Source organism: Manacus candei, unplaced genomic scaffold (genome assembly GCF_025592945.1).
Source record: "Manacus candei isolate 608988 ecotype Guabito, Panama unplaced genomic scaffold, ASM2559294v1 h1tg000071l, whole genome shotgun sequence".
Classification (NCBI taxonomy): domain Eukaryota; kingdom Metazoa; phylum Chordata; class Aves; order Passeriformes; family Pipridae; genus Manacus; species Manacus candei.
Genome location: NW_026138119.1, coordinates 4,721,889 through 4,737,937, shown reverse-complemented (window position 1 = coordinate 4,737,937; position 16,049 = coordinate 4,721,889). Strand labels below are relative to the sequence as shown.

The 16,049-nt window shown below is 50.4% G+C and overlaps 1 protein-coding gene across 7 annotated transcripts in view; it reads right to left on the bottom strand.

Moving 5' to 3' along the window:
• Positions 1-25: 25 nt before the first annotated feature.
• Positions 26-16,049, bottom strand: part of RAPGEF1 (Rap guanine nucleotide exchange factor 1) — an 85,999-nt gene continuing 69,975 nt past the window's right edge. For all 7 annotated transcript variants that reach the window (XM_051808248.1, XM_051808252.1, XM_051808249.1 and 4 more), the window contains 13 exons: positions 15,158-15,240; positions 13,808-13,919; positions 12,132-12,207; positions 8,975-9,059; positions 7,432-7,524; positions 6,865-7,050; positions 6,625-6,709; positions 6,301-6,395; positions 5,771-5,849; positions 5,525-5,626; positions 5,006-5,103; positions 4,381-4,509; positions 26-3,822 (listed from right to left, as the gene is read on the bottom strand). In XM_051808248.1, the coding sequence (XP_051664208.1) occupies positions 3,672-3,822; positions 4,381-4,509; positions 5,006-5,103; positions 5,525-5,626; positions 5,771-5,849; positions 6,301-6,395; positions 6,625-6,709; positions 6,865-7,050; positions 7,432-7,524; positions 8,975-9,059; positions 12,132-12,207; positions 13,808-13,919; positions 15,158-15,240 (1,374 nt within the window). In that variant the 3' untranslated portion in view covers positions 26-3,671. The remainder of the gene's footprint in view (positions 3,823-4,380; positions 4,510-5,005; positions 5,104-5,524; positions 5,627-5,770; positions 5,850-6,300; positions 6,396-6,624; positions 6,710-6,864; positions 7,051-7,431; positions 7,525-8,974; positions 9,060-12,131; positions 12,208-13,807; positions 13,920-15,157; positions 15,241-16,049) is intronic.

Genomic DNA, 16,049 nt, shown 5'->3' with positions numbered 1-16,049 from the left:
CTGTAAACAGGGTCATCAGGCGGGCTCGTTATTGGTGTTTTATTTGTCTTTAATATAAAAGTTACAGATCTGAAATGTTCGGAGGAAGATGCCACCAGGGGGATGGGGTTAGTGGTAAATCTATAATACAACGGAACTGCTTGGGGGGGGAGATGCCTGGGAGTGGGGCAGGGGGCTGGTGACTGGGGGCATTGCTTCTCCCCGCTCCCTGCCCCATGTGGAGAGGGGACTCAGACTCTTCCCTCTCCCCAAAAAGAGGTGATGGCCTCAAGAACATGCCTGCAAGACATGGGAACTCACTCCTGGCCAGTCTTGCAGAAGCCAGTTCTGGGCTTCTGCTGCCCGGGGACCGCCCCTGGAGAGGTGGGAGGTCTCTGCTCAGCAAACCTCAAGCTGCTCCAGGCAAGGGGACCCTCCTTTAGGGTCCCTCCAGCCCTGCGAGCCTGGAGTTGGGACACTCTGCTCAGCTGGGGATGACAGCAGAGCAAAGGGGAGAAGAGGGGAGGAAAGCTGGGGAAGGAAAGCTTGTGGGGAGGAAAGTTGAGGGGCTCAGCCCCATCACACTGGATGAGGTGCTGTGGCCACTCAGACCTCCCATCCCCACTCGTGTCACTGGTCACGAGAGTGAAGAGATCAGTGTCTGCCCCTCTGCTGCCCCTCATGAGGATGTTGAAGACCACAATGAGGCCTCCCCTCAGTCTCCTCCAGGCTGAACAGACCAAGTGCCCTCAGCTGCTCCTCATAACAATTCCCCTCCAGACCCTTCACCATCCTCATAGCCTCCTCTGGACACTCTCTAATAGCTTAATGTCTTTTTTTACATTGTGGTGCCCAAAACTGCACACAATATCCAAGGTGAGGTCGCCCCAGGGCAGAGCAGAGCGGGACAATCCCCTCCCTGGCCCAGCTGGCGATGCTGGGCCTGATGCCCCCAGGACACAGCTGGCCCTCCTGGCTGCCAGGGCACTGCTGACTCATATTCAACTTGCCATCGACCGGGACCCCAGGTCCCTTCCCACAGCTGCTTTCCAGCATCTGACTCCCCAGTCTATACACACAGCCAGGGTTGCCCCATCCCAGGTGCAGAATGGGACAGTTGCCCTTTGTTGAACTTCCTATGGTTGGTGGTTGCCCATCTCTCTGATTTGTCGAGGTCTCTCTGCAGGGCCTCCCTGCCCTGGAGGGAGTCAACAGCTCCTGGTGTAAGTTTGTAAGGATTCCTTCCAGTCCTGTGTCCAGCTCATTAATGAAGATGTTGAGGAGAACTGTCACCCCAGTCACTATAACTCTGTGCCCAACCTGTGAGCCAATTGCTCCCCTATCACATAACACAGTTATTCAGTTGGATGGAGACAAGCTGCACCCTCCTGTCCCTCTGTGGCATCAAGCCCCAACCATGACCTCTGCACCCCCAGATGGGGTGGTTCCAGTGCTACCAGCACACACAACACTCCCAGAACAGCCCAGACACAGCCCCCACCGAAGGGGTGCTCGCAGTCACTGGGGCAAAGCCCACACCATCAGCCTTCTCACCACCTCAACATGTTGGGCTTTTAAAAACCCTATTTACAAAGGAAAACACAGGCATTACTTCCTGTGTGGAAGGCTGGGGAGCCTTTGGAGATTGCAAAGCCTTGGCTGGACACAACATGCCCTTAGTGCCATGAAAATAACCCACTTTTGAAGTGATCAGATACCGTGTTTCGGCACAAAAGATTCCTGCTCTTCCTGCTCTGGGGCTGCACAGCACAAACTGTGTTGGACCCCACACTATCCTCTCCCAGAAGATGTCCTCATGGATGGGGGGGGGTCTCTCTGTGCTTCAGCACTTGGTCACTGTGTGAGTCCCGTGCCTGAAATCTTCAGGAAAATAACCAAGTGGGGTAAAACCCTGCGAGTGGGGCAGTGTGGCTGTCACTCCCTCCTGGGAGTCAGGCAGAGCTGGCCAAGGCTTTGCAATCTGTTTGGAGAAGGAAGTAAGTGCAGCTCTGATTCAGCCAGAATAAACAGAGGCTTGAGCAGGCACAGAGCTGCTATTGAGAAATAAGTTAAGGATGCTCTGTGAAACTCCATGTCTGTATTCCTGGAGCTGCTGCCCTAAACCTGCAGGATTTTGTTAGAACCCTGTAAAAACTTGGGACCACAGAGAGCTGAGAAGGGTCTCAGAAGGCTGCTGAAACCTGCAGGGCACAGTCGAACCCACAATCCAGCTGTAAACCATCGAAGGAGGACAAAGAGGAGGGATGTGAAATGGCCTGGCTGGGGCTGTTGCTGGGGAGAACACCCTGGGTGGGACACAGAGAGGGGACAGAGGGGCTGAATAAGGCACACTGAACAGATTGGGGTTAACACTGCATGTGTGGGAAATGACACTGCCCTTTGCTCTTCCACGCTGGGCTGCCACTGCCCTGCTGGCTCTGGCATGGCAGGACTGGGGCTGGGGACCTGCTGGGGCTCCTGCCAAAGCACAGGTCACAAAGCACAGCACCGAGGGCCAGCCCGACAGGGACCCCCGGGAACAAACATTTGGCAACGGTGAGAGGAGAGAGGAGCAGGGTGATAGGATGGGGTGGCTCGGCTGGGAATAGGGCTCCTTCCTGGTTCCCATTTCCAACCCAGAAGTGGACCTGCTGCCTCCTTCACCCGGCTCCTGCACCTGCTCCACAGCCCCGAGCCTCCTTTCTTCCAGCACTTGGAACAACGTTGTCACCGGTTGTGAATTTTATACACACTGGTTTGCACTTTTTCTTTTTTTTTTTTTTTCCTATAAATTCATCGGTATTCAGACATGCATCAAAAATCCCCAACGGATTCTAAACACTAGTATGTACAGTCCATATACTACAGCATTTCCTGTGCAAAAGCTAAGTACCATCGCTAAGAGACACGGGGCCACGGACAGTGACCCGCAGTACCTGGGTAGTCCGTGTTTCCAGGTTCAGAGGGATTTACCGTTGCTTAAATAACGAGATCTGAGAGGAGGAGGGGGATGTGATGACTGGAGATGGCGGGTCCCTGCCCACGTTTTCAGTGCCTCTTCCGTATCTACGACCGGTGCCTTCCTCCCACGAAGAAGGCGCCAGAGATCTGGGGCGAACCAAGACCCCTGTAAACACAAGCAGCTCTCTGAAAGAAAGCAGAGCTCCTCTGGCAGGCAGCAGGAACACTTCCACCCTCATCTCCTATGGATGAACACGTTTGGAGGTGGCATTGCAGGGGAGACTCAAACCCTTGGCTTCCACGGCTGCTCCTGCCCGACGTCGCTCCAGAGACAAGTCTGTGGGTGCTGAGCTCTTGCTGACCTTCCTTCGTGGATGAAAACAGAAGCCGGGCTATTCCCGGATGGAATGGGCCAGCAAACCAACACGCTGGCGCAGGACTCTCCTTCCACACAGCTCTCTCCCCAGGTTTAAAGCTGGTTCATGGCACAGAGGGATGGGAGGAGAAGGAGGGCGAGTGCAGCGAGCACCGGCCGATCTCTGCCCTCGGTGGCAGCCGCGCTGTCACCTCTGGCCGGCTGCGAGCGCCCGGCATTCCCACCCCCAGGGATGGCTGCCAGCTGGGAGGGAGGGTGTGTCATCCAGTGACAGGTACAAACATTGAACTCCAGTCTCATAGCTGCCCTCGGCGCCTCTGTGGAGCAATTCTCCTCGCTCGCACCACCCCTCCTCCTAGGTCTTCTCTTCTCGATCTGTTTTCCGCCTCGTGATGTTCCGAGGTTTGATTTTGAGGGACAGTTCCCACAAGGCCTCCTCAGCCAGGTGGTCGCTGAAGTCGTTGAAGAATGACACTATGTCGTCGTTTCTTTTGATGTCATAATGTCTGGAAAACCACAGAGGAGGGTTAAACAAGGGGCTACCTGGGGACCTCTCTCAATTTTGGCCACCTCTGCCCTGCTCTAACACATCCAGCACTGTGGTCTGTGCCCAGTACTCATGTGACACCAGAAAGAGGAAAACCCATCATGCCTGTTGCTGAATTGGGAGGGAAAAAAGGACCCTATCACACAGAAATCAGCAGTTAGGTGTGCTGCCTCTGCTGCAAGACAGCACTGAAGAAAACCCTCCATGTCCTAGAGAACAGAGGAACCAGCAATGGCAAAACCTGGAGGAAAAACTCATCTTAAAGAGAGGAGTGTGAAAACTTTGCACTGGATCTCAAAACTAACATCAGAGAAATGTCTTCACAACTTTTATCTAACCTAGAGTGGGAAGGAGAACTGCAACCTGTCATTCCCAGCTCTCCTTACATCTCCATCATGATGCTTTGACTTTAGACTCCCTTCCCCTCGCATAGGGGCTCCCAGTCATCATCCCCACACACCCCAATCCCCACCTGGTGCCCCACAGACAGCTCTGACCCCCCTGTTGCTGCACTTACACTTGCTGGAAGCACCTCATGCTGTCCAGGATGTTGAACTGCTGCCAGCGCTTGGAAAAATTCACTTTGCTGTCAATGTAATCAGGGTTTCCCAGATGAACAAAGGTCAGATCCTGCAGAATCAAGCCTCTGAAAGAGAGAAAGGGACAGCAGGCCAGGGAGTAGGTAAACAGGTACAGAGGTTAGTCACACAGGGGCAGGGTGGCCAGCAAAAAGGCAGCCCAATGCAATCCAACAGCCTCCCACTGCCACCATCATGGCAACCTTATCCAGAGGGAATTGTTTCCCCAGCAGCAGATCCAATGGTGTTCAGGTGCAAGCACCCACCATGCACAGCTGAGGGGCCTCTGAGGGGAGGCACTCATGGCACACTAAGGGTGCTGAGGTTGCTCTTTCACCCTTCATGGAAAGAAGGGCCAGGCTGGAAGAAGCTTCTTTACAAACTGGTATTTGCCACCCTGCCTTCCTGTGCTCCCAGACAAATCGCTCCGGAGAGGGCCCATGGGCTGATGTGGCACAGTGCTGTCTTACCCCAGATGTCTGGCAAAAGGCAAGTGCTGAGCTCAGCAGAAGCTGCTGAGAAGGAACCATTTAAATGTGCAGAGGAAAGGAACTGCCCACTCACAGGTAGGGGATGCAGGGGGGCTCCACATCGGCCAGAGCCGCTCGGTAGGCGCGGAAGGACGAGGAGCTGTCGATCAGGGTGCAGTACTCAGCCAGGCCCTGCCAGGACACAAATCCCACAGTGACACGGCTGCTGCAAACCCATTTTCTTTGTCATCTCTCCCCAGAGAGCTATGCAGGCCAGAGAGTTAATGCTGTCCTGGAAACACCTCTAAGTGATTTACTCAGCCTGACCCCGACTGTGCATACGCAGAGCCTCACTGCCTTCAGCCTCAGCAAGCCTTGGTTTGCAGAGAGGAGGAGGCTGTTCTCCCCTGTGACTGTGCTGGCACTTCTGCAGCTGTCAGGATGCCCAGCCGTGCTGCAGGCTTCCAGCACTGTGGCATTACACCCACTGGAGAGCAGTTACCCACCATCCCTCCACCCTGGGACATTGCTGAGCTATTGAAACCACCCAGCTGTTTCACACATATCCACAGTTATCCTTCCCCCAAAGATGACAGCCCTGACTGCTCCTCACCTCTGAGGTTTGCTTCTGCCACTCCAGCCTTCTGATGGGGGCAGAATCCAGTGCAGAAAGAATGGCCAGATAGGAATTAAAATTATTCAGCTTTCGTAAGTGCTGTGAAAAGGGAGAATATTCCAGTTACTCAAGAGATCTCAAAAGCCTTCTAAGCATCAAACAGCTCTAATAACCAGAAGGTCCCACCACCCTGCTCCTTTAAGGAGCAGTGTTTGTGATTCACAGGGAAGTTGAAGCTGGTACCTTCATAATCTTTATAAATTTAAGGAGCAGCCTCTCTCGGTCCTGGGCTTTCTCTTGTAGCATAATTATTGACCGGACCCTGGAAGAACAGACAGAAAAAAAAAAAGATAAACCCACTTAAGCAGATCTCAGATTCCTTCTTGTTTCATTAAAAAAAATCTGATCACTGATAAGGATGGGCCAACAATACTAAAAACCTCCAACTTAAATGGAGCACTCTAATCCACAACAGAAACAGGATAATTTTACACAGTGCATTTATTTTCAAGGGGAATATTTGTTTGAAGGGCTCAGTGATACTGACAATTAATTCCTTCAGGTTACAGGAGGAAACCTCCACAACATTCCTGATTTTCTTTCTCATGTACTCTGAGGTTTTTGATGAGTGTTCTGCATCTATTTCCTGTCCAAAAATATGTGTTATTCCACTGGTAACAAAGGAACTCAAGTCAGCAAGGAATATTTGGAATATTTGCAAGGCATTGGATGTTAAGCACAGTTCAGTGGCATGGTTGTTTTAAGCTCCTTACCAGTAGGACATGTTATTAAAGTGCTCTGTGAACTGTGTCAGGTTGGGGCTCTTCTCTTCATTTTGTTCCTTTGCCCAAAGCAAAACTTCTGGGATCTGCCAAGGAAGAAGAGGAGAGGGGTGGTAAAATACCACACATTAAAATGGGATTTCTGCCTCAGCATTCCCAGTCGCAGTGTATGTTCACAGCCACTTGCTGACACGAGGTCAGCTGTGTCCTACAACCCAACAGGTGTCCTGGAGAGCTGGCAGGGAACACCAGAGACTGTAGGGGCTGCACGTTCCAATCTCTCCCACCACCCTTTCCCCATCCTCATGTCTGTACCTCAATTTTATAGAAGAGTTCAGCATCCAGGAGGGTCAGCTGCTCGGCTATTTCATGACTGTGGAAATCATGCAGTGTCCCTGGCCTGTGGAAAACAAGGATGAAGTAAAAAGGCTCAGAAAATGTGACCCGTTTTCTTCTCTTTCTTGTATTTTGGGCTGAGAAAACTTTTGTGTCCACAGGAAAGGGATTCCCTGGTTCTCAAAGGACTGAGATATGGTTACATGCATCTTCCCTCACCTGGCTGCCACCCCTCGGGCTGCAAGAGGTTTGATGGAATTGGCATAGCTCAGCATTTTCTTCTGATCCACTTTATCAAGGATATTCTTGCGTAACACCCTGGCAAGGCTCAGCTCCCCATTGCAGACCAGCCGGAAGACCAGGTCCATCAGCAGCTTGAGAATTTCCTCTGTCAACTCCACTAAGCTGAGAGAAAGATGGAAAACCCAGGGAAGGCATCAGAGCTACGAGACCGAGCTACAGTTTGTACCTCTACCGAATCTCGTCACTCTTTTTTACAAGCAGAATTGGGTGACTGAAATTCCTCCCCTTCCCAGCTCTTCCCTTCCCAGAGATTCCCTTTTTACTGGTTAGGACACACCAAGAACCTGCTCTTCCAACTGGAGGGTTCAGCAGTGCAAGTATCTCACTGCTCAGGTCAGGGATTTCAGCTGTCAGACTTAACAGGGTTTAAAAACCCACCTTCCAAAAAACCACATCTTCCTAAAAAACACATCTTTCCACCTACCAGACTTCTGTATGTTACTGACTCCACATCTCCCATCCAAAACAAAGAAAGCAACTCACCACAGCTCATCCACCACTCGCACCAGCACGAAGAAGGTGTTCTTACTGACTCGCTTCTTAAACGTGTCCGGGAAGTGGCAAAACTTCTCATACGTTGGTTGTAAATTAAAGAATCAACTCAGTGTGGTCAGACCAGCATCACTGCAATCACCAGCTGCCCCAAGGAATCACAGAATCATTGGATGGTTTGGGATGGAAGGGACCTTAAAGATCACCCAGTTCCACCCCCCTGCCACGGGCAGGGACACCTTCCACTCGACCAGGTTGCTCAGAGCTCCATCCAGCTTGGCCTTTAACACTTCCAGGGATGAGGCACCTACATTAGAACAGCACACTATTCTGTCTTGATGGAAACTGGTGTTCCATTTCCAGGAGATGAGGGACACTGATATGGCTCTAATTAAGATGGTATTAAGCTGACACCAGCTGCAGGGGCATGAGGAGCCACTTACACCTCATAGAATTGATGCTGGAAGAGCAGGTGTACCTTGAAATTGTTCTCTCTAAGGTGGAATTTAATGAGCAGCACTCCTCTGCAGGGATCTCCCCCACCGGTCTGTGACATCTGGTTTCAACAGATCCCAGATGTCACCTCTACCTTCCTCGTTGCCCAATTTGCTGCAAGGAGAACGGTGACAGGGGAGACAGCACAGGTTGAAAAAGCTTCTGCCAGGTGGAGAAAGGGAAAAGGAAGAAGGTTATCAGTAAGTCAGTGCTGTCACTGACTGGGAGCTGTGCTGTGTCCTTGGTGAGCCGATCCCAGCTGGAGCTCAGGGAGCAGTGGCTCTGCTGCAGATGGCAGTGATGAGCCACAAAGCAGGACACGGTGACGTCAGGCTCCCTCTGACGTGGGTGCACAGCACCAAGGCCCACGAGGCTTTCACACTGCCCAGACCCAGACACTGACCCGCTCAGCTGGCAGGGAATGGAGCCATGGGAATGGAGCCAAGGGGAAGGAATGGCAGGCAGGGTGCTCAAGAAGCCTTCTCCATCTTCTGCTAGAAATGCTAATGCTCACCCTGCACATCAGGGCCCTGCTTTGTTACCAGTTACAAGCTCAGTTCAGAACTGGGGGGCCAAGAGCCCAGCATTTCCAATGCTGAGTTTATTGTAGTAAAATAGAGAAAAGGCCTTGATGGTTTAGTCATCTCCAGTATTAAACTACACCTGCCCATAATCCCCACAGCCCCTCTGGAAGGCAGAAGGTGCCCTGATACCCACTTTAGAAAACAAGATGTCCAAAACAAACGATAATTACCCAGTGATGTACAGAAAACCTCAACTGCTCCTCTCCCCTGACAGGACCCTCAGGAGACAACTCTCCGGTCCGTTATCCACCCAGCCTGGACCTGCCCTGCTGCAATTCCCATTGCAGAATGTGGAGGTGAAGGAATTCCTGCCTGGGACACCTCCAGGGCCAGCACATCACTGATCACACTGTCAGCAGGCTTCTGACCAAACAGTTTGCCATCAGCTCCCTCCACAATGACTGCCCAGCTCTGATTCCTGGTGGGAGTGAACTGCCACTCATGCAAAAGGATATCTGTACTGCAGCTTCTTGATGAGCTCTTCAGGGGTAATAAATGTCCTGTATGTAGTCAGAAAGGCTTCACAGTACAGCACCAGATCTAGGGAGAGAGACATGGACACATTTTGGTATGAATGGACTTTCCAGAACTGCTGTGCTGTTGGTCCTTACCAGCAGATGGACCCTGTAACACAAGAGCAGCAGCGACCCTGCCCTGTCCCCACTGCCCCGGCCCTGGCTCCCATTTGCAGCATTTGAGCTCAGGGCTTTGTTTATTCCACCACAAAAGGGGTCAGTGAAAAACACCTGCTTGTGGGACAGGAACTATCAGTAGTGGGTCAAGAAAAACCATGGTTTAGACCTAGGGCATACTTTACAGAGAAGATCTGATGGTGAGAGGTGGCTGCCTGTTGTGTCTCAGCCTCTCTCAGGCAGCACAGAGCCCTGTCACGGTCACTCTGCCCCCTGATGAGGAACACACGTGTTTCAACATGATGCTCTGGTGCTGCAGATCTTCTGTCCTTACTGCATTCCAGGAAATCTGTCCCAGAACAGTGTAAATATAAGATTATTTTCAGCCAAAAGAAGAGTAAATTGCACCGCAAAAACTGACACTACCATGGCCACGACCCTGCCAGAACACAGATGCTGATGTGGGGTGAGTTAGTTTGTGTTAATTCATCAGCAGGATGGGGGTGCTGCAGGGCCCAGAATCACAAAAGGCTTTGGGCTTTGCCATGGGCACAAAGGATGGAACTTGAAAAAGCAGGGATTGCAAATGGGAAAGCAGATTTCAGGTCAGGACTGTAGAACTCTCCTGGGCAATGCCTGGTCACTGTGGACAGCAGTGACCAATGGGAGCATTAACCCCAGTACAAACCAGCAGCAGGATGTGCAGTGGGATGGCACCCTGCCCCTGCCAGGAGCACCGTGGGCAGACTGGGAGAAAAAGCTCCTGCTGGGCCTGCCCAGGCTCGGCTGTGCATGCAGAGCTTGTTCCAGCCAGGACAGGGATCACCCCACACCCACGTGCTGTAACATCCATCCATTGCCATGGAGGGTGGGAAGGGGCAGGGCACAGTGGGGAAGCTGTGCCTCTCTACCTGCAATGTTTTTCTTGGCAGGAACCTCGTGGCAATGCTGCTTCCTCCTGCTCTTAAATCAGAGACTGCTGCTGCCTTTTGGTTACAGACAATCAGACATAAGCTCTAAAGCCAGAAGCTGGGTGGTCATGTCAGGGGTGAGCCCCAGGCCTCGTCCAGCTGTAATCCTGCACTCACAGCAAGTGTGTGTGGTTGTGAGCACTTAACTGACCACGGATTTTATTCCTAAAGACCAAAAGTCTCTCGTTATCCCTTATTCCATTTAGCTCTTTTAGAAAACTCAAACGGACAAGAAGCATCATGCAACAGGGCGTGGAGTTACATTTATTCTGGGTTCCCATCTGCCCAAAAGGCAACGTGAGGTAATACAGCTGGTCTGCTCTGGCACTTGAAGCTGCCAAGAAATTCATCTTTAAAGGAAAGCCTCTTAACTCTACCCCTCTGTGCCGTTTGGCTGATTGATTTACAAGCCCTGAATTCTTCTCATTGTAAGCTTAATTCATTAACCCTCTCAGTCACCCAAACAGTGGGTTAGCATAGCACAAATTCCTCTCTGCTCCATTCAGCTCCGTGGCTTGGCAGTGCCTGTGAGGCCAAGCACAGGGACTGAGAACCTGAGCTCCCTCCACCCAGCAATCCCCAGCTGCACCACTGGGCAGTAAAAATCCTGCTCCAGTTTTCCCCAGTCCTGAAAGGTTCTCCACAGCTTTCACCCCACGGCTTGCAGCACCCTCAGAGCCCCCTGTTCATGAACTGGAGGTCTAAGCACACATCCCCTTACCAAGCAGCTGTCTTTCAGCAGGAACAGTAGGGAAGTTCTTCCACTGTGATGTTCCAGAGAACAGCAGGAGTAAATCAGAGTTTCTCTATTCCACTTTCAGCATTTTTTATAAGGGATATTTCCACCATCTCATTTAGACTATTTCCTTTAATATACATATCTCCCCTTGGCACAATCAATTGCCTCCTCCTCTCTAGTATGTTCCTAACTTTGATCCTTTCTTCCTGGATTTGGTGCCCAATGCAAACTGAGAAACAGCTGTCAGGGAAAGGATTTTCTTGGTAGCTAAATAGTGCTGGTAAGTAATTGCAAACATCTTATGCTACAGTAAAACCCCTGTCATTTAAAAATGTACATGAAAGATACTTCCCCTTTGACTATCAAACCTCTAAAATACAAGTGCTGAGTGATTCAGTGGGTTAGTGTTTTGCTTTGCATCCCAGGAGATAAGGAGATCAATCCTGGTTAAGGCCATCAGCACAAATGTGTTTGGCAGGTTCAAATCACTCTCTGGAAACACTGCAAAGGCTGTCTTTGCCACAGGTCTTGAATAGGAGAGCTTCATGTGGGTGGTGCCTGGGTTTGGAGAGATAAAGTGGGGTTTTAACAAATCCAGAGCCAAGGGTTGATGACATCCCCTTTCCTCCTCTGCATCTCCTTTCCTGTACTGTGGATTCCCTCTCTGAACTGGCCTGGGTGGCTACCAGGATGCAAGTAGTAAAAAGTGGGACTAGGAAGTGACAGGGTAAGTTGAAAATGAGGGGTGTCAGCAGATCAGCACCTGAACAGCCTGCCCAATGCCCACGGGTACTGCATCAGACCCAAACCAACATCCCTTTTTTCCTACTTCCATGCAACACTCACTCCAGCAACTCCTGGATCCCCGCTGCCCTGACACCCAAAGGTCAAGGAGCACCACTGAACACAGGATCCATGCACAACAGGCTGGTCACTCCTGCATTCCCAGAAGGCAGTGGCCCAGCTCAGCAGGTGCAGGGACACCAACAGAGCACTGTCACTGGTGTGCCTGGCCTTCCAGATCTGGGCAAGGGCTGTGAGGAGTTAATACCATCCCTGCTGCTAAATGGAACCACCAGGGGCTTATCCAGCTTACCTCCATTTACCACAGATAAGCACAACCCCCCAGGCTGTGCAGGGGATCCCTGCAGACCCTCCCCCAGGCCCAGCTGCCTCCACAGCAGAAGGCAGAGGCAGAAGACCAGAAGATCAGCAGCCAAAGGCCGTGCCAGGCTGTGCCCCTCAGCTCTGCCCTGCTGCATCCACGTACCTTTCCTGTCAGTCTCCGTTGCGTGCACTAGCAGGATGTCTCCAGATCCACCACGAACATCTGGCCCATCATCCCCCTGCAAGGGGAACACAACCACGTTAGGCACGGCCCAAGGTTCCCTTCGGCCTGGTTTAACAGCGCTGGGGTTCAAGCTCAGCAGCAACTGGCAGTGTACACAATGTTCCTGGCACTGCTCACGGCACAAGCTGGGACATGGTCTTCAGTGCTGGGCTAATCCTGGAATTGGAATAAAGCATTTGGTGTCCCAGATGAGGAGCTGGGCTGATCCTTGCCTGGGATCTCTGACTCCTTAAGGCCAGGCTGTGAAGCTTAGTGAAAGCTGAACCTTCTGTCCACAGAAGAATGAACACAAATGCCCCAGACGCTCCCAGAAGACCATTAACAGAGCAGCAACACTGTGTGAACTGTCTCAAAGTTCACACAGCCACGTACCACAGTGGCTGTGGGGTGGGAGGTCACGCATTCAACTCACATGTTGCTGGAACATCAAAACCTAGCAAGTTAATTCCCTAATCTGGAACTATTTGGCCAGAGGTCACCTGAAGCGATCCAATAACCAGGAGCAGAAAACAGCCCTGCTAATTACTTGACCCCTGCCTTACCACTCTCTAAAACACTCTTCTAGCTACTGCATTTCACAGCTCAAAATATGCAAAACTGATCCATCACTCAGCCAGCGGTTCCCACACTGCAGGAAGCAGCTCACAGTGACAGTTCTATACTGTTTCAAAAATGCAGATCATAAAGAAAAGAAAGAAAGAAGACATTAAGACACACATCTACTAGTCCCAAATGCTCAGAAATCACTGATTTTTAAATGTTTTTTGAAGGAAAGAATCCAGCAGAGGAGGAGGATTGTCATTTCAATATGCAAACCAGTGAAAAAAACATGGATTACAGCCACGGACCAGCTATGTCTAAGATGTGAATATTTCAGGTGACCCTCTGGCAAGACTAATACGAAACACTACTTAAAGAATGAGTAATAGCTTTTCACTCTCTCCTGCACATCTCAGCTGACCAAAGAACACTCCTTAAGTGCCAGTAAATGATACATTCTCTCTGTTTCTCAGACCAGCCCCCTGACAGTCTGAAAGCTTCAAAAGGCTTCGTGTTCCCTCAAGCTGCATGTCAAAGACAGCGTGGTTCAAGAGCACAGCGAGCAAAGCTGGCTGGGAGTGCACCCGAGGCCAGACACAAAGCTGTTTCTCAAACACAAAACAGTTCCTTCGGCTGCTTTTCCACATCAGCAACACAATGTCCTGCTCATTCACCTGCTGAACCTGCCATCAGGCCGAAAGGCCAACACCATCAAGCCACACCTGGATTTCTTGTGCTCAGGCTCTCAGGTGATTCATTCCAAGACTGTCGCAGGATGAAGAGGTGGGAAGGGGCAGACTGGGAAAAGGGCACAAGATGTGCTGTTTTTTAGGGAGACATCTCACTTTCTGTTAAAACCTCATTTGTTGCTGATCCTCCCTGCCTGTACCAGCATCTCATACTTTATAACAACAGCCTGCACCCACATCCCAATTATGCTGCAAGCTACTTTTTAATATCAAATAAGAGGTGATGCCTTGCTTGTGCACACAGAGAATCAGATTTCGACACAGTGTAAACCAAAGAGTACAAAAGCAAACCCTGAATACACTTACCTCTTGCTTCAGTGTTAATCTAGCCATGATTTCGCTGTGGTCAATAAGGGACAGCTCATCTACCTCTTCCTCCAGCTGTGACGATTCCAAATTATCTGGTGACTGTGGCTGCCTGTGAAAAAAAGAGGGAAATAACCTTCATTAAATGACAGTAAGTACACAGACACTCTGGAGGTAAACCTTCTGCAAACAAACCCAAATGTCTGGCTCTAATTCTGTTGCTTTGTGCATCTCTTGAAACAGAGGAAGATGAACATTTGGGGTCTGAACACTTGTCTGTCCGCATTTCTGGCAGGATTTTACTATGCCCTGCCTAAGTACACACTTCTATGTCTCCTTAATCCACCAAATTTTTAGTGCACACAAATCTAAGCCCTTCCTCAAATGTATGGAGACTGAACCTACTCTACACATACATATCTTAGTCAGTCCAAGACCCATTGTGCTGAGACAAGGGGAGATGACAGGCTCTCATTTTGCAGGAAGGCAGAGCAGAAAGCTCTGACCATTTTTCTGGTGTACATCCCTAACTCTATTCCTACTTTCTTGTACCTGGACATGTGCTCTCTGTGGCTATGTTCCTAAAAAAAAAAAATAATATACTTATGTTCTTCATAGCTTTCCCTAGGCACAGGCCAAAATCCCATGCACCAGTCAGTACTTAGAGCTGATGTGAGCTTTGCAGAGCACTCTTGTGTTGTCTCCTTCACTGCAGGGATTAAAACCCTCAAACCAACTGCAGGGAAATGGGGGAGGGAAGTTGACTGTCACACACAAATCATCGCTGTTCTCTATTTTTGCTTTAGAAATGCAATTGCAGAGCAATCTCGAGCAGCAGGGAAGCACTCACTCCACTCCTCCTGAAGCCCATCTGTTACAGCTTGCACCTCTTCATTTACATAGGCAAATGATAGCTAAGAGCATTAGAAGGGATATAAAGCCTCCTGCTTCGGGGTCTCAGCCAGCCTCTAACTAGCAGGGTTAGGAAGAAATTCCCCTCTGGAAGACTATTCCAAACAGCAATACTGGCTCTTTTCACACGTTTTCCTGGAAGCAGGAGAGAGCAGCCAGTGTCAGTGACAGCACTGCCAATGAGATGGACTGAGGATGGCTAACATGGGCTGCACTAACCCCCAGGGGCTCCCTGAGTCCAGCAGGGCAATCTTGCCAGGATCCTCCTTGTCCAGCAGGATCCCACTGTTCACTGGCTGTCCAAAAATGTGGGCTTAAAAGTTTAGAGAACACAGAGGAGGTTGAGGGCAGAACAGGCAGGATGGTTTGGCAGAGGGAGTTGGGAGGGCTCTGTACCCTTCAGGTTGGAAGCAGAAGCACCAAGGGAGCCAGGCTCACCTGTCAGCACCATCTTTGCCCTCCTTCCCCATGGCACTGCTGTTCACAGTGGAGTCTTTGGAGTCTTTGACAGAGGGAGATTCCTGCCAAGAGAAAGAAGTTTTTCATTATTACATGGGGTCCTTGAGCCCAGCCAGTCTTGCACTTACAGTCTGCCTGCCTCTAAATGGCCCTTTACTGTAAATTCCTACAGAGCGGTTAAAGACTGATGCAAGTTAATGCCAAATGCCAGGAAAACACAGAAGTTAATCAGACAGGAAATTTGGGACCATCTCTGGAGACTAGTGTAATTAGTACTGTTTGCTTTTAACATTGTGAAATGATGCTGAAAGTTACAACACAAGTCAGCTGTTGTCTTGGATTTTAACCCTCTCGTGACCTTTTATTTTTCCTCCAGCCCTTTCTGTCGAAGTACACTTGCCTCCTGCTTTAATCCAAACGGACAGAGCCAGCTCTAAGCTCTCCAGTTTCAGTTCCCCTGCTGATCACAGCCCCCCTGCCTTGGGGGTGGACGCTCACCGGTTCCTACCTCCCTTCTCTCCCATCGGAAGAGGTTTTGTAGTGATGCAACGTTTCCACTCCACAACTCAGGGCTGTGGAAATGAGGCTAATGCAAAAAAGCAGAACCAGCTGAACCTGTGGCTCGGAACAGCAGGTAGAGAGCTCGGAGCAAAGATAGAGCATTTTAAGTGGGCTGTTTATTAAGGAGACAAATAGCCATGAACGGCAAATGGGAATATTAATGGGAGTTCAGAATTATTTAACATCATGCAGAGTGAACCTTGGAAATTCAACCTGGTGAACAGACAGGACTGAAACCACCTACACACTATTCACTCAGCATGGAAAACCCTCTGGTGAGCTTAGGTTTCGTGGTGTCTGAAGGATTTTT